We start from the raw sequence: 21,945 nt of genomic DNA, 5'->3' as shown, positions 1-21,945 counted from the left end.
GGGAGGAGGCAGCAGCCGCAGCTGGAGAGGGGAGGTGAAGAGGCGGCCGCACCGGCAGGGGAGATGCTGCTGCTGCTTTGGGAGCCTCGGTAAGTTTCCCCTGCCGGGGGGAGGAAGGGGCCATCCCGCCACAGGAGGTGGCGGAGGGGAGCGTGCAGGGGCCGAGCAGAAGGCAATGCCAAGGTATGGCGGGTGGCTTCTGCTGGCTATGGGGCGTTGAGCACCCCCCATCCCTCGGGCGCCCCCCCGAACCCCCCATAGCTCAGGAACCCCGGGGGCTCCGCTCCAAGCACTTTGTGTCTGTGCACCCAAAGGCGCCCTCCGCATGCAGCGGGGAGGGCAGGGGCGGAGGGACGCGTCTGCCGCGGAGTTGCAAAGTTGTTGCTTCTTTGGGGCCAGCCCCTCCCCAAGCCCTCGCCCCGGAGCAGTGAGCGTGCGGCGGAGCAATGCACTCAAAAGCCCTCTCGTGTGTTTGTCCCTTCAGGGTGGCGTGTTAGGCTGGTTGGGGGGTGCAAGCTCCTAGGACGCGGGGAGAGAGCTGGCAGATGTCCCAAGCGAGGGAACCTCTTCCTCCGGGGCCTGAGGGGCCGGCGCCTGCAGCTCCGACTGAACGCAGCCTTCTGGTCTCGCTGCCTCGCGGTGAGTTGCTTTAAAGTTTCTCTCCAATTGTTGCGCCTCTGATTGGAATGGTACATTCGCTGGTTCCTTCGGTGTGTGTAAGGAGGGGGGTGTTCAGCCCTGGTCTCTGCTGTTCCTCTGGACTCCGCTTGTTACTTAAAATGTGTCTCTGTGCAGCCAACAGAAAAAAAGGAGGTGGGTCTCACCCCCCCCCCCCCAAGTTCCTAAACGTTCACTTTCTTTTGCTTCTCAGTCTTGTGGTTTTGTTCGTAAGCACTTCTCTATAATACCTCTCAAATTCCCAACGTGTCCTCCGAGCAGATTGAGGTAGGCAGCAGGTTTGTGACCATGACTTGTTCAGATTGGAGGTCACTTTGTTTTCCCTTTGAGGCTACACTGAGATACTGCTGATAAACCCAATTTGTGCTTTATTAACTTATTTTTAATCCACTATTCAAAGGGATGCATATCTTTTGTTTTCATCTTAATACGACACTCTCAGAATTAAATCTGATTTTATTTTTAGTTTGGCATCCAAATGAGTTGATTTCTGGAAAACCTGCATGTAAATTAGTTTGACGCCTTATCTTCTGAAGATAACATACAGGAGGATGTGGTCATTTACTGTACCTACTTATGGTCTGTGGCAATCAGGCTTTATCTTTTTCTTTTACAGCTGGCAGCTTTGATTTCAAGAATTCTGATAGCGATATAAAATAAGTCTCTGAAGAATAGAAAGGAAGAATCTAATTTAAAATTGCTTCAGTTACCAGCTATGTATAAAGTTACACAGCATGATAACACAGTTGTACAACTGTATAATAAAGCCACCCTCTCTTCTTTGGCAACATCTTTAAATCAATAGCTACATGGAATCAAAGTTGAAGTCTCATTTGAGAAACCAGAAAGTATCCGAAGCTAAATAAAAATGTTCTGGCATGTAGAAATGTTAAATTGGCTTATACTGATCTTATTGTTTTCTTGTCCTAGAGAGTGACTCATAACTGCTAAACAGCAAAAGTTTTTTTTAAAAAAATTAGATACAGAAGATCAACTATGCAGAACTGAACTGTTAGAACCATGTTTTTGCCAGAAGGACCAATGTCTGTAATACATATTTATTGTCAACATACTTTTTTGAGCATTAAGTGTCACCTTTATTGTGTCATATAATCAAATGTCCATACTGGTTAAACTTTACATGCAGGTCATACGCAGAAATTATTGAAGTTTGGTCAGTGAAATAATTGATTTAGGAACATGACTTTATTTTTAAGATTTGAGGCTTTGAATTGGGTTTTTGTATTTTATTAATATGAAATAAAATCATTTAGCTTCCAAATATTAGGCTTTTTATTTAATGACCTGGGACAAAATATGACACTGATTTGGCCATGGGCAAACTATGTGTAAGAAGAAATTTGAATGACATCTATTACATGTGTAACTATCATTTTAAAGGAGTATATGATCATATTCTGAAGAGCCAATGAATCACAAACATTGTAAGTACTTTGATTTAGATTTGTTCACTGGTTGGGGTCTGTCACATACTTTGGAGTGGTTCATGACTGTAAATGCCAGCCTCAAGGCAGACACCTGTAACCGGTTGTATGTTCTATAATTAGATTTCACCAACCCAGTCCTGAAACATTATACCAGTCTTACCAGGAAGTCACAGACAGTCCCATGGGCACTCCAGTCTATCATGCCACCTAGGCGAGATGTATTTAGTGATAAATGGTCGCTTATACCAAAGATCACAAAATATTCAGGTTGTTCCCAGTCCCAAGAGATCAGTCACTCACCCCAAATCAGTTTGTACCTTAGATCTCACACCAAAGACAATGCTGGTAACCAATCCTACAGTGAACTAACTCAGGCTATATTAACTAAGAAAAGAAATGAGAGTTATTTACAGGTTAAAGCAAGCAGAAATATACACAAAAATGAGTCTATGGTTCCAAAAAAGTGACAGAGCTATAGTAATCTGTCAATTCAAAATGTCTTTCAGGGTGGACCCAGGAGAAACCCTGGGGATCTCTGCTTCAGTTTAGTGTCTATCGCGCCGAGAGAGTCCAGACTCCAAAGATGAAAAATTTTGATGTTAGCTATCTTTATTTCCCTCTTTCAGAATTCAAAGTGATGGGACAAGGCCTTCTGCATGTAGCCTGTGCTGGCGTAATTAGCAAAGTTTTTGTATCGTGATGTCTTACAATGGTCCATTTAGTCTCATAGTCGTCCTTGGTGGGTGGGGGAACCACTCCTCCTGTTGGAGCTATCAAGTTCAGAGCAGGCATTTTTACAGTTATAAAGCAAAAGATAACCTTATAGCATGGGATACAGAGATTACAATAAGATTAATGCACGCAGCAATTTACAACCAATTTATAGAGCAGGGGTGGGCAAACTTTTTGGCCTGAGCGTCACATCGGGTTTCCAAAATTGTAGGGCCGGTTAGAGGAGGCTGTGTCTCCCCAAACAGCCAGGCATGGCCCGGTCCCTGCCTCCTATCTGAACCTCCCCCCCCTGCTTCTTGCCCCCTGACAGCTCCCCCGGGACTCCTGCCCCATCCAACCTCCCTGTTCCCTGTACCCTGATGGTCCCCCCGGGATTCCAACCCCACCTGATCCCTGACGGCCCCCCCCCGCCGGGACTCCTACCCCATCAATCCCCCCCCCTTCCCTGTTGCCCCCATCCACCACCCCCTGCTCCCTGTCCCCGGACCCCCCCACCCCTGACTGCCCCCTGCTGCCCCATCCAAACCCCCCTCTCATTCCTGACTGCCCCCCGGGACCCCTGCCCCATCCAACCCCCTGTTCCCCGCCCTCTGACCGCCCCGACCCCTATCCACACCCCCACCTCCATGAACTCCCCTGCCCTCTATCCAACCCCCCCTTCTCGCTGCCCCCTTACCGTGCAGCACAAAGCACCGGTGGCTGGTGGCGTTACAGCCGCGCCGCCCAGAGCACTGGGTCAGGCTGCGGCTCTGCAACTGCGCTGCCCGACCGCCCAGAGTGTTGCGCCGGCGGCGGGGTGAGCTGAGGCTGCAGGGGAGGAGGAACAGCGGGGAGGGGCCGGGGGCTAGCCTCCTGGGCCAGGAGCTCAGGGGCTGGGCTGGAGGGTCCTGTGGGCCTAGTTTGCCCACCTCTGTTATAGAGTCTAAACATATCCTTACAAGTTTTACATGTATCTTAAACAATACTAACATACAGGTGAGCTGGTCTGGTTTTCAGCTATGAATTTGTCAATTCTCAGCTGACACCTACACTTTGTCAAGAGCTGGCACAGGGTCTACCAGTGTCACAGCCCCTGCAAACTCTTAAGGACATGCTCAACTTCAAGCATGTAAGAAGTTCCATTGATGGATTGGGGTCTTATTTGCTACAACTTTAAAATGTGATGTATTTTGATGATGAACCTAAACTTGAGTAGTATTTGTGGATATTTATTACTTTCTTTTAGTCTAAATCTGTTTTGGAGGGGAGGGGAGAAGGAAAGAGGTGAGTTTATATCATTGTCAATCGTTATTCCGGCGCTTCAATCAGTTTAGCAGTATATGGTTACAAAGCCAGGGTAATTCAAGAATTACAGAATTGAAGGTTTAGGAAAAATATTTAGAACTTTCACCCTCACACATATTAATCTCCTGTTGCTTAGTAAGTTATTACTCAGTGTTAGGGTGAAAGAACTGAGTTCATAGTTTTAGTCAGTGGTTTTCAACCTGTGGTCTGCAAACCCCTGGTGGTCCACAGACTATGTCTAAGATTTCCAAAAGGGCCTTTACCTCCATTTAAAATTTTTTACTGGTCCGCAAATGAAAAAAAGGTTGAAAACCGCTGTTTTAGATGAATAAAATTGTTTTGGGGAAGCATAAATAAACTAATGTTATGCCTTTTATAAATGTGATCCCAGTATGTGCTCTAGTAAAAATTTAAAAACTGAAGAAAAATGAAGTCTATAGACTAGCAGTGGAAGTATATCTTGTAGATTCAATTAAAGAGATTAGTTCTATCATGTCTAAAGGTATGTTATATATAATGTAAGGAAAACAGTATCCACCTCACCCTCAAATTAAGACCCTTATGAAATATTTACAGCATTTGTTTTAAATAGAGGAAGTTGCTGCTTTTTAAATCAGTTTTTAAGAAGAAATACCTCTAAAATACTCTTTTCTTTGTTAGGAAACAGATACAGGAATGCATGGAAGTGGAGTGCCAGTTTTCCCAATAACTCTGAATATTAGCAAATCAATTTGTATGAATTTTATTTTGAGCAACAGGACTTGCGGGGAAATAGCAATGAACATGTGCAATATTCTGTAGAGCGATTTCCTTGTGGCCTGACCCTGTTAGGTGCTGCTGAACACCTATGAGTCCACTGACTTCGCTGGAAGTTGTAGGTTTCTTGAAAAGCTTTTGTTTAGTGTACTGAAAGACCAGAATGTTTTTTGGGGTAGGTCAGGGGGTTCATGGAAATAATCTGAGTAATTAATTACACAATTCTTGCTATCATATTGTTGAAAACGTCTTCATTTTAAAATTAGGACTCCATAAATTTGCAATAAAGAGTATTAACTGAATCTCTGTTTGCCTGGGAAAACTGACCAAGTTTCATCAATTAGATATAGCTGGCTTCTTGTGTAGAATAGAAAATATTAAAGTACACTTCAGTCAGAAAATATATAATACAACCTTCTAAAATGTTTTCCAACTATTTGCAAAGACTCACTTCTTGAGGACATCCATTTCTTCTTCTCTTCCATAATGCTGCACTGCGTTGCAAGGAAAACAGACTCTCCAATGGTGTTCTCCTCACTCAACTACTTATACTTTCAGTTGCACTGTCAGAGAGCTGAAGCCTAAATGTGCTCTTCCTCTTAAAACAAGACTTTTTATAAGGAAGAACTATTTAAGGTTTAAATGTCTGAAAAATGCCACAGTTATGTGACTAAGAAAAAAGAAGTGGAAGAAAATAGCTTCAGCAGCTAGCTGGGTACACCCATGCAAGTTGTGGGGAAAGAAAGATGATGATGGCAGCAAAAGTTATGAAGTGTATATTGGGCCACATCTAATTTTTTTTTTTTTTTACACCATGCTCACCAAAATGGCATTGGAGCATCTCTCCAATCACCTTTCTTATTAGACCATTTTAAAATTAATTGGTAAATATTTGTGTGATTAAGGTAATTGGAATTTTGGCTCTTCATATTGCTGGGCTTACCATCAGTAGCAAATGAATTAGTAGTGTCGTCCCTTTTGAAATGGAGTCATTTTAATGCTTAGTTTTGAATCCTGAGAGCCTCATCGGCATCAGTGAGGTACCTCATTGGTACCAATGAGGTATACATGGCACTGAGGAGAGCCCTAAGAATGCACCTTTGATATACCTTTGAAGGTGCTTGTGCATTTTCTCCCCCAGTAAAGATTAGGTCTGCTTGGGTGGGGCCATGATCCTGTCTGGACAGGTCCCTTGTAGTTGTTGAACTAGCAGTACTAGCACCTCTCACCTCCTGTGCTCCCCAGCTGCCTGACTGCCCCCTGTATGAGTGTTCTGTGGGATGTAGATTGGACTGTGAAGGACACCTAATGCACCTAAATAAGAAGTCTGACTCTCAGCATTTCTGAGCACCAGTAGCTCCCATTGGAGTAAAATGTCTAAAATGTTAGCACTGACCTGGTGCTGTTTATTACTTGTACCCCTGGATAGACTTTTTATATTAAATCCTGTGCATTTAAATAAACTGCACACTATTAAAAGGTTGATCTTGCACAGAACTCCAGCTGAATAATCAGGCCATATCTTCGACTGTTTTGGAGTATCATCTAAGAGTACTGAGCAACCGTTTACCTTGGCCGGTTCTTAACTAAAAATAATCTAGAATAACAATTAGTGAACATTGCCTAAGTGTTTGCAAAATAGAGAAACAAACAGTGTTAGTATGAAAGGAAGAATAATAACTGCACTTTAGAGAGTAACAGATATCTAAAGAAGATTTAGAGAGTTGAAACCGATTCAAACACTTCGGCTGAAAAAATAGAAGAAATAAAGAGACAAATTCTGAAAATGACATCCAGCAGCCTCCTCTTTCCCTGCAAAATATACTTCCATCCAAATTCAAAATATGAAATTAATTTAGTGTTTGAAAAAAGAAGAATTAATGTTCAGTGCCTCGGGAAAGCACTCAAGCACATTCTCAACTTCAAGCATGTGCTCAAAGTCCCATTGACTTTGCATGCTTTAGTTCTTACGTGAATAGGGATGCTATCCTGGGGCCATAAAAGAACACTGTACCCAGATTGGACTTGGACTGTAGTAATCCTGCTTCACTGGGACTCCTAGAATTTCTTAAGGTTACAGCTAGCTACTCCAGTTGCCGTAATAGTCACACTTTACCAGCAGTTTCTGAGTGTTATGAGTAATGGGGATTTTTTTTTCAACTGTTGGGCAATTATAGTTATTTTTTTCCAAACTAGTTAAGTACTTACTTTGTGTGTTTCCAGATATAAAATTATCTGGCTTATTATTTTTGTGAAATTGGTTTACTTCATAGTTGTCAGTGTTGGTTCTAAAGTAGCACCAAATGAAAAGCAGAAACTCATAAATGAATAACTGTAGCTTTTCCTGTAAACCTACTTCAGCTTTCAGTTTCATATGCATAGTACCAGTGAAATGATTCATGTCCACAGGGCTGGGATACATCTGTAAAGGTTTGCGGACGATACCAAGCTGGGAGGGGTTGCAAGTGCTTAGGAGGGATAGGATTAAAATTCAAAATGTTCTGGACAAACTGGAAAAATGGTCTGAAGTAAATAGGATGAAATTCAATAAGGACAAATGCAAAGTACTCCACTTAGGAAGGAACAATCAGGAAAGATGTGGACAAATTGGGAAAAAGTTGAGAGAAGAGCAACAAAAATGACTAAAGGTCTAGCAAACATGAGCTATTAGGGAAGATTGAAAAAAATGGGTTTGTTTAGTCTGGAGAAGAGAAGACTGAGGGGGGACATGATAACAGTTTTCAAGTACATAAAAGGTTGTTACAAGGAGGAGGGAGAAAAAATTGTTCTCCTTAACTTCTGAGGATAGAACAAGAAGCGATGGGCTTAAATTGCAGCAAGGGCGGTTTGGGTGGGACATTAGAAGAAAATTCCTAACTGTCAGGGTGGTTAAACACTGGAATAAATTGCCTAGGGAGGTTGTGGAATCTCCATCATTGGAGATTTTTAAGAGCAGGTTAGACAAACACCTGTCAGGGATGGTCTAGATCAGTGTTTCCCAAACTTGGGACGCCGCTTGTGTAGGGAAAGCCCCTGGCCGCCGCTTCCAGCAGCTCCCATTGGCTTGGAGCAGCGAACCGCGGCCACTGGGGGCCGCGATTGGCCGGACCTGCGGACGGGGCAGGTAAGCAAACCGGCCCGGCCCACCAGGGGCTTTCCCTACACAAGTGGTGTCCCAAATTTGGGAAACACTGGTCTAGATAATACTTAGTCCTGTCATGAGTGCAGGGGACTGGACTACATGACACCTCGAGGTCCCTTCTAGTCCTACGTTTCTATGATTCTGTCAGGGCTTTAGACTGTAGTTAGATCAACAAAGGGATTTAGGTACCTAATCGCCAGTTTTGCTGCCTAAATCCAAGGATTCTACTGAGAACCAGGTCAGCTAAAAGTTGTAATGAATAAGTACTTTTGTGGGTCTAGTTCTGAGCTCTTGGGGACTGTTTTTGTTTTGTTTTGTTTTTTTAAAGCAGCAGTTCCTAGTACAAGAAGGACTTGATCTTGAGTCAGTAGTATAATACAATTGAATAACAGTAATAACCATGGAAAGGGTATGATGCTTTTATTGTATCATTTGAAAAAACTTACAGAAGTTTTGAAGAGAGAGAGTTTTTTTGGATGAACGCATTTTAATGAATATCAAACAAAATATCTAGGATGTTAGAGTTTGGAATTAAGCTGAGTTGAAGAGCATCTCTTTTTCCTACTGGCTGTCAATTTTGGGGGTTAATTTCATATAGGTTGAAGGATGTAATGGAGAAGAGAAGGCTAGTATACAGAGAGAGAATTCTCAAGACCAAACTTGTTTGAACCAGAAAAGTGTTATAAGTTCCTACAGAAAACCCATGAAAAAGGAGTGCACCTGTTTACTGCCTGAGCATGCCATTGCTCTCATATCAGCTTTAGGCTCTGTTGGGAAAACTTTCTGAGTAGGTATGACACATCAACCAAGGTTTAAGCATTTGCTTGGATTGTTGGTAATAGTCATTGTAATGCTTTAATTTATTGACCTTGCTTTCAGGTATGTTTCATAACAAAACGCACTCATGGTAGGACTTATCTAGACCATTCCTGACAGGTGTTAGTCTAATAGAGAATCCAAGATTTTTCTCCATTATTTGAAGCCTAGTAATGCAATCCAAGAAGCCTAAGATCTCAATTATGGGGAAAATTCCCATTAAATAAATAAATTTAGATATTCTGCTGGGGTGGGGGGGGGGGTAGGAAGGAGAGGGAAACGAGAAGGTAAGTCAATGGTTATTACTTTCACTGTGAAATTTGAAAAAATGTTGGGATAAACTTTGTCTGTGGACATTTGGGGGCAGATCCTCACTTGGTGAAGTTAATGGTGTTATGCTGCATCTGTCCTTTGATATCCCTTCAGCAATTTAAGATATTCATTTTTGGATAATCCTCAGATCAAGAGTTATTTTACTGGTTAATTGCCACACTCCTTTCTTAAATGTTGCACCTTTGTTCTCCTGATGTTAACAATTTATTCACAATTTCAGGATTGGTTCACAGACTAGCCAATTAAGTAGTGCTGGCTAGCAGTGGTATACCGTATATACCATCATAGTTTTTCAAACAGAGGAAACAAAAATGAGAGAATTCAAGTATGGTTTAATCCTCAGCAATGAAAAGAAGTTGGGAAATGAGTATAAAACTAATAGAAAAGTAAAATTAAAGGTAATGAATTATGAACTATTCCACTGACCATAGCAGACTTTTGATATTGGGAAGATGTCTACTTAAGACTGAATGAAAACTGCTGTAAGTGTGGTAACATCTAAGGAAATTTGACTCTTATGGTTGGTTCTACACTCAGAATTCCCGTTCACTTGACTAAAATTTAATTTGGAATTTTGACTGCCCCAAAATACAGTTATTCTTTCAGTAGGACTGTTGTTTAATATCATTTACTACATCAAGAATTCTCCAAATTCTGAAAATGACATCCAGCAGCCTCCTCTTTCCCTGCAAAATATACTTCCATCCAAATTCAAAATATGAAATTAATTTAGTGTTTGAAAAAAGAAGAATTAATGTTCAGTGCCTCGGGAAAGCACTCAAGCACATTCTCAACTTCAAGCATGTGCTCAAAGTCCCATTGACTTTGCATGCTTTAGTTCTTACGTGAATCGGGATGCTATCCTGGGGCCATAAAAGAACACTGTACCCAGATTGGACTTGGACTGTAGTAATCCTGCTTCACTGGGACTCCTAGAATTTCTTGAATTATGAACTATTCCACTGACCATAGCAGACTTTTGATATTGGGAAGATGTCTACTTAAGACTGAATGAAAACTGCTGTAAGTGTGGTAACATCTAAGGAAATTTGACTCTTATGGTTGGTTCTACACTCAGAATTCCCGTTCACTTGACTAAAATTTAATTTGGAATTTTGACTGCCCCAAAATACAGTTATTCTTTCAGTAGGACTGTTGTTTAATATCATTTACTACATCAGAATTCTCCAAGTTCTGAAAATGACATCCAGCAGCCTCCTCTTTCCCTGCAAAATATACTTCCATCCAAATTCAAAATATGAAATTAATTCTACATCAAGATTTTAAATAGGGTTGTGCATCATCACATCTTATACAAAACAGTTACCGCTGCACAGTGAAACATCAATAGTTTTCCAGCAATTCATGATTGGTGTCAAATCTTCTTAATTTTGCTACTCTGGTTAGTTTAAGAGCAAAATCTTTTAAAATGATTTAAATTGTTATCTGTGTGCTAGAGATACAGTAAATTAATAAAAGTAACAACATTAAGAATTTCATGCCATTTCCCCCCACTTATTCAACAAGTGGTAGCTCACTTTATTTTAAAATAGCTTTAAATAGCACACATTATAAAACACATTTCAAAAATGTTATGCAGTTTGAAATATTACTTCAACTTGAAATCTAAGTGCAGTATTTTATGAACCATTTTAACATGGAATATAGATTTTTAAACTGGTGATCTATCAGTGACTGATGTGTTGTGAATAAAATAATTGCCTATGGAAGATACCTATGAAAGCTTTCATTTATTTTGGTGAGTGAAAATCTGGGTCAGTGCTTGTCAGCAGGAAGAAACTTCATATGGGAAGCTACATGTGAACATATTACTGTTGAATTCCATAGTACTTGTAAAGAAGGCTTAAAAGTCTCTTGGCCAACACCGTGAAGTAAGCTTCCTTACGGTTGGAGCATGTTTATTACAAAAAGAACAGCATTTTGTAAATTTGATTAGAAATTCATTTTAATTCAACAATGGCTTTTCATATCTTTAAAAAAACAACTGAAAGTTCTGTTACCATGGGATTTTTGTCTCCTTCAGTTTTGGCTATTAGTCAATAAAAGTCCTTGGTCATATGTTGAATCTCTGACCTTTGACATAGTTCCTGTAGCTTTTATGAAATTCAGACATAGCAAGTAGTTTGTACACGAGGTTTTATCTGAAAATGTTGTTTTGGAAGGTAAATAAACTTTGTTAAACTTGAAACACAGTTTGCCATTAAACTGTCTTCTTAAGGTATATTTGCATGTTAACATGTAAAATGCAAGCCCACTGAAAGACTTTCGTTAAAGAACTAATCTGATGAGCAAAAATGATGGGAAAACTGGTTGAAAACTAACATTATTGTGAATTATTTAAAAGGGAGAATAACAATACTTACTACTGTTATCAGTGATTTGAAATTAAAATATGTTTTTCTTTGATTTAGAAAAATGTGACAAAGTGAATACAGCTGTAGGAGAGAGAGACATAACACCACCTTCCAGTAACCAAAGCATACAGCCAGAGATACAAGACCAGTCTGTCTGGGGAAATCGCACTGATGGTGACCTCATCAGAAGTAAGTATTTCCAGAACAAATTGCTGTCGTTTAGGCTTGCTTTACTAGTGTAATGGGGTACTGACTGTTGACTCAGTTAAATGTGTCAAATCAATTATGTTGCAACCATAATGTATGTCAACAGAATTTCTTCCCTGAAATGATTCCTGTCAGCATTATCAGCAAGAGGTTGAAACCAAGACATAAACAAGATGTTTTGGTGATTTGAGTGTCTCTGCATAACAGTATAATAAGGAACTCCTGTACAGTTTACCTTTTTAAGACATAATACTATGTGATATGATGTACTTTGCCTATAAGTTCATGACAAGATGAGTTTATGTAGCTGACAAACTAGTTGCAGTGTGCAACTTTACTAGGTACTATCACCGTAGGTTTAAGTTACATGTTTAAGTGGCAGAGTAAACTAGGCTCAGAGCAGCTTTCTGTAAAGCTAGAGCTTCCATTCAGATATATTGAGCAACAACATTCTACAAGTTTATAAGGAATTTCAAGTCCTAAAGTAGCACGCTTGCAGAAAGGTCTTGCATAACAAAATGTAGCCTTGGCAGACACAGAACTAAAAGAATGTTGTAAAACATATCTTAAAGCATGATTGGTAAGGGATTAACACTAGATAGCTTTTACAAGCTGCACCCCAGTCTATAATTTATTTTAAATAAAGAACGTAAGGCTATTTCCATTTTTCTCTTTTCAGTCAATGTTTATGCACTGTCCAGTGTATCCTGAAAGTTGCACATGTTTAAAGATAAAATGTTTTGCTAATAATTGTTAGTGCTAATACTGTGTTTACTTTAACATTCTGTGAATAGTTGAACTTTTGAAAGTTAAGGGAGTGGCAGCATGGGGAAATGTCTTTAATTATAAGGTATATTCATAAATTGAATAAGCTTGAAGCAGCATTTCGCATCTACTTTCAACCTGAGCAATGTGGACTGACCATCCGCTTAAAGGTCAGAGTTGCGTCACAGTCTGCATGTATTGTCCTTCTTCAGCGGAGTTTCAGTAGGATAAATTTGTGCTACTCTAGTCCTCAGAACTCTCCATAATTAAGCATTTCTTTTCCCTTGTGTGGTCCCATCTGCTCCCCTCTCTGAGCAGCTGAATAAAAGTCTCTCTTGAAATATCAACTTCTCCCTTTTTTAGATAACTCCATAAATATTTTGCCGTATCTTGGATGTATTCTATTACTAGTTAGGTGTTTCTTAGGAAAGCTTAAATTTACCTAAAGGTAAATCTGTACATTTTTCATAGTTTGGGGTAATAGTTGTTATATATCAGGGGTTCTCAAACTGGAGGTCGGGACTCCTCAGGGGGTCGCGAGGTTATTACATGGGGGGTCGTGAGCTGTCAGTGTCCACCCCAAACCCCGCTTTGTCTCCAGCATTTATAATGGTGTTAAATATATAAACAAGTGTTTTTAATTTATAAGGGGGGACGCGCTCAGAGGCTTGCTCTGTGAAAGGGGTCACCAGTACAATAGTTTGAGAACCACTGTTATATATGGTGACATAAATGTATGTAAAGCAGTATGGTGGGAGAGCTGTGCCACAATTAACAGGTTCCTTATCCCAAAGGACTATCAGTCTAAGGGCATAAGCTAGGGCAGTTCAAAATACTCTACCGAGTATTAAGGTGTGTCTGCACTACAAGTTCTACAGACGCAAACCTTCAGCTGTACCCCTGTAGTGCAGACATTTGCTACAGCAATGGGAGAGATTTTTCCATTGCTGTAGGAAATTCCTCCCCCTTCCCCCGAGAGGTGGTAGCTAGATCAATGGAAGAATTCTCCTGTGGATCTAGTGGTGTCTATATTGGGGCTGAGGTTGTCATAACTCCGTCTTTCAGGGTGTGAATTTTTTACACCCTTGAGTGATATAGTTAGGTCGACCTAAGTTTTAGGTGTAGACCTAAGTTTTAGGCCTTAGAAAAGCAGAGTAGCTGGTAGCCATAACTGGAAAAAAGCTCTTTGGAAAAAGTGGATATTAAAAGGTTTTGGAAAGGAAGAGAGTGATGTTCTAAATGTAATGGTGACAGGCAAGAAGATGCAGAGTTGAGAGTGAGCAAAGAGAGAGATGGGTGTAGTGGAGGAGATGAGGGTAGAATTGTTCGCAGAAGGAGGGGTATGGGGATCCTTGTAGGTTAAGAGAAGAAGTTTGAATTTTTTGTGGGATTAGAAAAGAGGTTGGGGAGGAAGGCCTAGAGTTCTGGGAAAGTAAAATCACTTGGTAGCAATATTTTAGATGGACTGAACTGCAGTGGAGAGAGAATGGTATAGCAGAAGGTTGCAGTAGTCAAGATATAAAAACTAGTGCGTGGATTCTGTTCTTGGCAATTGGATTGGAGACAGAAGGATGATTTTTTTTCTAGATATGGTATAGTAAGAAGCAGCAGGAATTATCAAGTGCATGGAAGTAAGGAGAGTCTAAAATGACACCACGATTGAAAGCCTGAGTAATGGGAGGGATCATCTCATCATTGGTAAGAATGGAGTAGGATAAACATCCACCAAAATATTTATTAGGATTTTCAAAAGGGTTTGGCATTGGCCTAATTGCTTGCATTGAAGTCAATATCAGTTTTACCATTGACTTCAGTGACAGCAGAGTTAGGTCAGTGCTGAATACCTCTAAAGCTCCCATCCTTTCTATTTGAGTTTCATATAGCAGTAAAGTGCTGTCTTACGATGAAGCATGTATGAATAACTGTTGTGAGATAATGAATACTCCTTTTTTATTTCACCATTGTTTTTTTCCTTAATTTTCTTAATGCAGAGCAAAGTGATCCTCCAAGAAAAAGTAGTAAAAATCATAATACTAAAGCAGATTTTCTCACTGTTCATCAGTTGTGGGCATGAGGAGAGACGTAGCTTTTACATCGCATGAACAGTATTTGACTCAATTACATACCGCAAGTGCTATTTTTAAAAGTTTTATACTTTGGTCTTCTTGATAATTGAAGCTTGAATAACAGAACAGGTACAATAAAGAGAACCTTGTGTGTCTAAAACACTGTTTATCATCTTAATAATAAGTACTTCAGCTAAGCATGACAATGATTCAGCCAAGTATATTGTATTATTCAAGTAAATTCAAGAAATATTGTATATAAAAATAAGTCTGGGACTAGAAGTAAACAGTGTTTTGGCATATGGTTATATTTTAAATAAGAAAATTTACATTACACTGCCTAGTCAAATAATTAGCTTTTTGTGTTTTTAAATTAATTTTAAACAAAGGACACATTGTAATTTTTGTTCAAGAGTCTTGCCATCTATTTACCACTGTCCTAATGATTCAGTTTCTCTTTTTCCATATGGATTGTTTTGTCCACCCACACAGTTGATACATGTCTCCTTTTGTAATAAGAACCTTTTAGTTTTCATATTCTAAATGTTTCCATCTGTTAATTTTCCAAGTTTTTCTTTTTTACAGATGTTTGTTATCCTGCTGTGTATGTAACTAAATTCATCCGTCAGTTTTACTGATCCACATATAGTACAATAGATTAGAATTTTAGGGACTCTGTGTAACGAGTTCACTATTTTTATCATTGCTCATTTGCATTTGTAAATTCACGTTACCTGGCAGAATTAATAAACTGAACATAAGAATGGCAATACTGGGTCAGACCAAAGGTCCATCCAGCCGAGTATTCTGTCTACCGACAGTGACCAATGCCAAGTGTCCCAGAGGGAGTGAACCTAACAGGTAATGATCAAGTGATCTCTCTTCTGCCATCCATCTCCATCCTCTGACAAACAGAGGCTAGGAGTACCATTCCTTACCCATCCTGGCTAATAGCCATTAATGGACTTAACCACCTTGAATTTATCCAGTTCTCTTTTAAACCCTGTTATAGTCCTAGCCTTCACAACCTCCTCAGGCAAGGAGTTCACAGGTTGACTGTGCGCTGTGTGAAGAAGAACTTCCTTTTATTTGTTTTAAACCTGCTGCCTATTAATTTCATTTGGTGGCCCCTAGTTCTTATATTATGGGAACAAGTAAATAACTTTTCCTTATTCACTTTCTCCACACCACTCATGATTTTATATACCTCTTTTCCAAGCTGAAAAGTCCTAGCCTCTTTAATCTCTCCTCATATGGGACCTGTTCCAAACCCCTAATCATTTTAGTTGCCCTTCTCTGAACCTTTTCTAATGCCAGTATATCTCTTTTGAGGTGAGGAGACCACATCTGTATGCAGTATTCAAGATGTGGGTGTACGATGGATTTATATAAGGGCAATAATATATTCTCTGTCTTATTCTCTATCCTTTTTTGAATGATTCCTAACACCCTGTTTGCTTTTTTGACTGCCGCTGCACACTGCGTGAACGTCTTCAGAAAACTATCCACGATGACTCCAAGATCTCTTTCCTGATTAGTTGTAGCTAAATTAGCCCCCATCATATTGTGTGTGTATAGTTGAAATATTTCATCCACTCATTGTCTCATACAAACCCCTTCACACCCCTTAGCTTGCAGCCTGTTCCCCAAACCAGCTGCCTAACTGGTTTTGCTGCACCTCTGCATGCTTGGACTCCCACAAATCCCTCTGTGACCCCACCCCTCCCCAGAATCCTCAAACCCAAGTCTCAGAAACCAGTAATGAACACAATCATACTACCCCTGACAAGTGGCCTACCCCCAACATACAACTTTCTCCCAGTTGATGATCATTCAGGATATAGTGTAGGCATACTTACAAGATGGGGAACTGTATTCTGGAAAGCAGTGACTCTTAAAAGGACTTGGATGTCATGATGGATATCAGGTGACCATGAGTTCCCACTGCACTGCTGTGGCCAAAAGGGTTAATGCAATCCTTGGATTAATGAATGGGAGAATATTAGGTAGGAGTTGGGAGGTCCTATTACATCTGTATTTGGCAGTACTTGCATACTGTGTCCAGTTTTGGTGTCCACACAAGGTTATGTTAATAAATTAGAGAGGGTTCAGGGGAGAGCCATGAGAAAGATTAAAGGATTGGAAAATATGCCTTATAGTGAGAAACTCCAGGGGCTCAATCTATTTATCTTAACAAAGAGAATGTTAAGGGTGATGTGATCACAGTTTATAAATACCTACGTGGGAAATAGAAATTTGATAATGGATGGCTCTTCAAGCTAGCAGATGAAGGTATAACAAGAGCCAATGGATGAAAATTGAAACTAGACAAATTCACATTAGAAGAAAGGCATACATTTTTAACAGTGAGAGTAATTAACCATAGGAACAACTTACCAAAGGTTGTGGTGGATTCTCAATCACTGGAAATTTTTAAATCAAGCTTGGATGCTTTCTTAAAAGATATGCTGTAGTTCGAACAGGAATTAATTCAATGAAGTTTTATGGCCTGTGTAGTCATAGGAGGTCAAACTAGATGATCACAGTGGTCACTTCTGGCCATATAATCTATTAACACTTATGCATGAAGTTAGCTATCTAACACTGAAATGTTATAAAATGCATGCTGTGACATACTTTTTTTCTTGCATTTTTTTCTTTAGTTTCTTCAGTTTCATCCTCATTGGAAGAGAATAATACAAATTAATCTAACTGGTAATCATTAGAGCCAGTGACAGATTAGTGTGAATTCTTTAATTGCCTGGAGGAAGGAAGGAGCCCAACCTTGTTTGTTTGTTTTTGCATTTCATACTGCCAACAGTGTGCTAGGCACTGCCCATGTGTGCAGGAGGGCAAAAGGTCCGGTTCAAAGAGCTTGCAGTCTATGAAGAGAAACATACAAACAGTAGTGGGAAGGAAAGCATCCAAGCATGAGTGGTCTGGAAGAGAGTTTCAGCCCACCATTTCTGTTGTAAGTGGATTTTTTTGCACTCACATGTTGTGTGTTCTCACAAGTGAATTCTGTGTGTATGATGCTTATCAAGTGGTTAGTCACCCAATAGTATTTGCACCTGCAACACTTTGCCCAGTAGGTCAAAACATAGCTATAGTTCTTCTAGTATAATTAGCTAGGCAGGTAGCAGAATGTTTGAACCTAGCCTCACAACCTGGAAGAACCATTGTCTTCTTCTGAGGCAGGCCAAGGACTCTGTATTACCACATTGCAACCCTCTCACACCAAGTTCTTGGTTTTGAGGCCCTCCTCTGGACTTCATCCTTCAGATGGTAATCTCCTGTAATCAGCCTACTCCAGCCTTGAATTTGGTAGCTCCTGTTGTAAGAGATTTCCTCTCTGCACCAGCAGCTCCTAAAGTTTTTGATCAGCCAGGATTTTATAGCCTTGAAAAATCCCAGCAACGATTGTAAACCTTTTTCCTTCCACAAAGAATCACCCTCGGCCTTCTTATTTCAGGATTTTGCAAGCATTCAGGATAATATTCCTCTAATGAAGCTGTTCTAAAGCCAGCCTCTTATCAGGTTTGCCTTCTTCCTTAGTTGTGTGTTTAAATACCAGCTAATAGATCTTTTCCCCCTCATCGGAGTACAGTCAGACATCCTTTATGGAGACTCTACTTCTGCTGCAACCCTTCTTTGATACTTGGGGGAGGGATGCCTGATGGAACATCAGTGCTCTGGGAACAGAAATTCCGCTATCCAGATATGCAGAAAATAGGCTGGGCCACCCAGGAAAAAACATTCACAATCACTCATACGCCCTTTCACATACACTCCATAGCTATATATGCTGAGCCCATTAATCCTATCTTGTCCTTGCCCATTGCTGTGCACCCACACCTTTCAAAGGCTCTGTATGTTTTTCCTCCTGTTAAGCTGAAATTAAAGAAGGTGCTTAAGTTTAACCGCATTTGTCTGTGGAAAAGGCTATGATGCAACAGCACTGCTTGTGGCAGTGCTTCTCTTCCCCAGTTGGAGATGGAGTGTACATTCTTTCACCGATCCCCAAACTACAGTGGCTTCTGCAGTTTAATACTCAAGCTATACCAGCACAGAAAACGTCTTTTTTATAGTCAAAACAACATTCAAAAGGATTAAGTAGGTAGATTTTAGACAAGTCTTACAGAAAGTGAAAAGTCATCATTAATGTACGTTTTATGTAGGAAAAAGAATGTGTGAGAGATGGGGGGAGAGTTTCAGTGACTTGATCGTTATTTACTTGTGAGGTTTTAATATCCGTTCTCATTCTCAAGAAGGACCTTAGCTTTGTGATATTTAAGAAAACAAAAATCATCTCCCATAGATTCAAATTGTCATGAATAATTGATTAATAATAATCCAATTCTGAAAATTAAATAGCCTAAAATATGCCCATGTTTTACAGATAGAAAGGTCATTGCTATCCATCATTTCTCTGCTTCAATTGCCTCTTTCTCCTCTACTAAACAGCATCCTGATAAGGGTTCTTCTCTTGGGAAAGGGATACTTCATCCATCTCTGGGGGGGATAAACTACTATGTACATTGTGGTGCCCACTATCTTAATTAAAGAAAAGGAGGTAAGGAAGGTGGTGTGATTATATTATTCTAGGAGATTTATTATCTTCTCTATTACTCAAATTTACACAGATTTTATTTTCTACAGTTAATTAATGAAAACAACTGCTAAAGGAAAAGGTCTATTTCGGTATTTGCAATGCAGTATTTTTGTTTTTTGGTAGGTTATATTATACAGTTTAAAATTAGGACATTTTTATAACTCACATTATAGTATCTGATTTTAGAATGATCCCTTGAAGATTAATTTTTCTCAGAAATCTTATAGTGTATTAAACTGTTTTAAAGTTATGAGAATGAAAAATCTTTTTCTGTTTAAAAAAATGTCTTAGTGCTTGGAGTAACTCAAATGGCTGTTTTCAAACTTCAGAGTTGGCAAATCCTCTATGATGGCTAGTTACTTTGTAAGTCTAAAATGCTTTAAAAATTAGATTAATAGAAAAATGAATGAAAATAGCATACTGATCCTAAGTAGTCCATCCGCATCCTTAAAGATGTAATTGCCCAATGTTCCAAATGGGATAGATGTAGTGCATGAGCAAGCATGTGACCAGAAGTGTGCCTAAATAAACCAGGGGTCGGCCACATCTGGCACGTGGCTTGCCAGGGTAAGCACCCTGGCGGGCCACGTGCCAGAGGTTGCCGACCCCTGAAATAAACAGTCCAGCTTTGTTTATTTCAGTGCCCAGACATTCAAATAAAGGCATCTAGGATATGATCTTGAATGTCTGATCCCCTTTGAGACGTTTAACACATTTTCAGAGGAAGTGTGGCCAGACAATAGATATAGTAGTTGTGTCTAGGAGCACCTTTATGTGTAGCCACTTCTTGGGATACCTAAGCAATTTCTCCTTCAACCAGATCACCCTAACCTCTCACCCATCTACCATACACCTCCTTTACTAACTTCTGCTTTTCCCTCTAATGTGCTTCGTCTCTCTCAACTCTCAGATCTCCTCCAGTATGTACTGACTGGCCTAATGCCATGTGTATTTTAATTTGTTCTTCCCAGCCGGTTGTTTAATTCCTTATCTGAAACTAAATCTATTATATTGTTTATTCAAGTGAACTATTACAGTGAAGTGGAGAAAAGAGTTTGGCACCCAAAAGGCTGATGACCTACCAAATACTAAGATTGCTCACAAAGTGCATACTTTTGAAATCACTGTATTTCAAAATGTTGAGCATAAGCTAATCCTTTCAGCACTACATAAGGATGAATAATGTGACTTATTGTGACAGTTTTCAACCAGTAAGTACCAAAACATTAATTTTGATTATTTAACTTATTTTAAAAAGACAACACAGGACAAGTTATACGTCATGTATTATATTGGTTATACATCTTGTACTATATACGGTTCTTCTGATAAGCTTGAACTTAGATTGTACACCAGTTGTGGGAATTCTGATCTTGAATGAGAAGTTTAAGGACTTAGTCAGCTTGGGGCAGGTTACTGCATTATGTGCTTCTTGTATTCTAGAGTGGGCTCTTAATTGGTCCTTTCTATGGCACTTGAGTTTAGTCCTGATACAGGTGCATCAAGTCTAAAAGAGGAGAATTTAAAAGATTTGGATACAAGTGCAGTTGCTGTAAACTGGTAAATGCAAGTGAGAAATCGTAAGCCATTAACAGCAGTTCACAAACAGAATAAAAATCTTGAATATTCCTAATATGCTCATCACAGTTCTGAGGTAGCACAACCAATGGAGTCACATTATATTTCTCCATAATGGATTCTATTCATCACTACTCTCTGATGATTGAGCTCTGATTGTTTAGATTCCCCCCCCCCCCTTTTCTTCTAATGAGAAATGTGGATGAGTTGTTCTTTCCTATTGTGAGGAAGGCTTTTGCAAAAAGGTAGGCTTTAGATTGTACCTGGAAAGGGTTCATTTTGGGATCATTCTTATTTTTTGCTGTAAGATATTCCAAGGTCCCTCAGCTGAGCATGCTCTGCCCCTTACTCTGGAGAATTTCACCCTGGACTCTATCAGCTGTAGTATTACCTTGAGTACATTTGACTTGGATGGTAAGACAGTATCTGAGATAATCAGGTCCTTATCAGTTAAGGTCCTTGAAGGTTAGAACCAGGACTTTGAACTGAACCAGATATTGGAAGCCAGTAGAATCGCAAAGTGCCAGTGATGTGCACTTTGTAGCCTTTTTTGCTTAAAAAGGGGGGGCTGCTGCATTCTGTATAAATTGAAAATTTCTTGGTTTTTAATCCACAACCCCAGATACGATGAGTTGCAGTGATTTAACCACCATGGCTAAGTTTTCATAGTGTGTAACCTCCCGGGTGACTGAATGTGGAAGAAGGTGGTTTTTTTTTTTTGCTATGGCCACTACTTGTGTATATAGCGGCAGTCATGATTCCAACAGGAACCTTAGATGCTGCGCTGGGTGATCACAGTGTTGACGCACATATGCTACGTATACTAATGGCCAAGATTATTTGAGGCCTTTTGTTTCTGTATAACTGCATGCCCGCCTCAACAGCAGTTTGCCTGGTTGCTAGGATGACAATCATAAATTCTGCATATAGTTTGGGATTTCCAGATAAATTTGCCATGTTTTGAATATAAAGTAAATTCTAGCTACCTTTCAGAATAGTGTCTGTTGTTGGTACCATGTAAGATAAACTTAATCCAAAACCGTTATATGCTGAATTGGTTTTAAAAATAGTTCACTGTAATTGTAATTATTTCTCGTAATTGGAAAATATGTATATTTGTCTTGTGCCTTTAAAGTGAAAGAGGAATAAAAAG

At 39.7% G+C, this 21,945-nt stretch overlaps 1 protein-coding gene across 1 annotated transcript in view; it reads left to right on the top strand.

The window, feature by feature from the left end:
* Positions 1-411: 411 nt before the first annotated feature.
* MDFIC (MyoD family inhibitor domain containing) overlaps positions 412-21,945 on the top strand; it is a 79,071-nt gene continuing 57,537 nt past the window's right edge. Inside the window, exons 1-2 of the mRNA XM_026648743.1 lie at positions 412-639; positions 11,622-11,753. Coding sequence (XP_026504528.1) covers positions 546-639; positions 11,622-11,753 — 226 coding nt within the window. The 5' untranslated portion in view covers positions 412-545. The remainder of the gene's footprint in view (positions 640-11,621; positions 11,754-21,945) is intronic.

This window comes from Terrapene carolina, unplaced genomic scaffold, assembly GCF_002925995.2.
Source record: "Terrapene carolina triunguis isolate 2854851 unplaced genomic scaffold, T_m_triunguis-2.0 Scaffold68, whole genome shotgun sequence".
NCBI classification, from domain to species: domain Eukaryota; kingdom Metazoa; phylum Chordata; order Testudines; family Emydidae; genus Terrapene; species Terrapene triunguis.
This window is presented reverse-complemented; position numbering and strand designations above follow the sequence as displayed.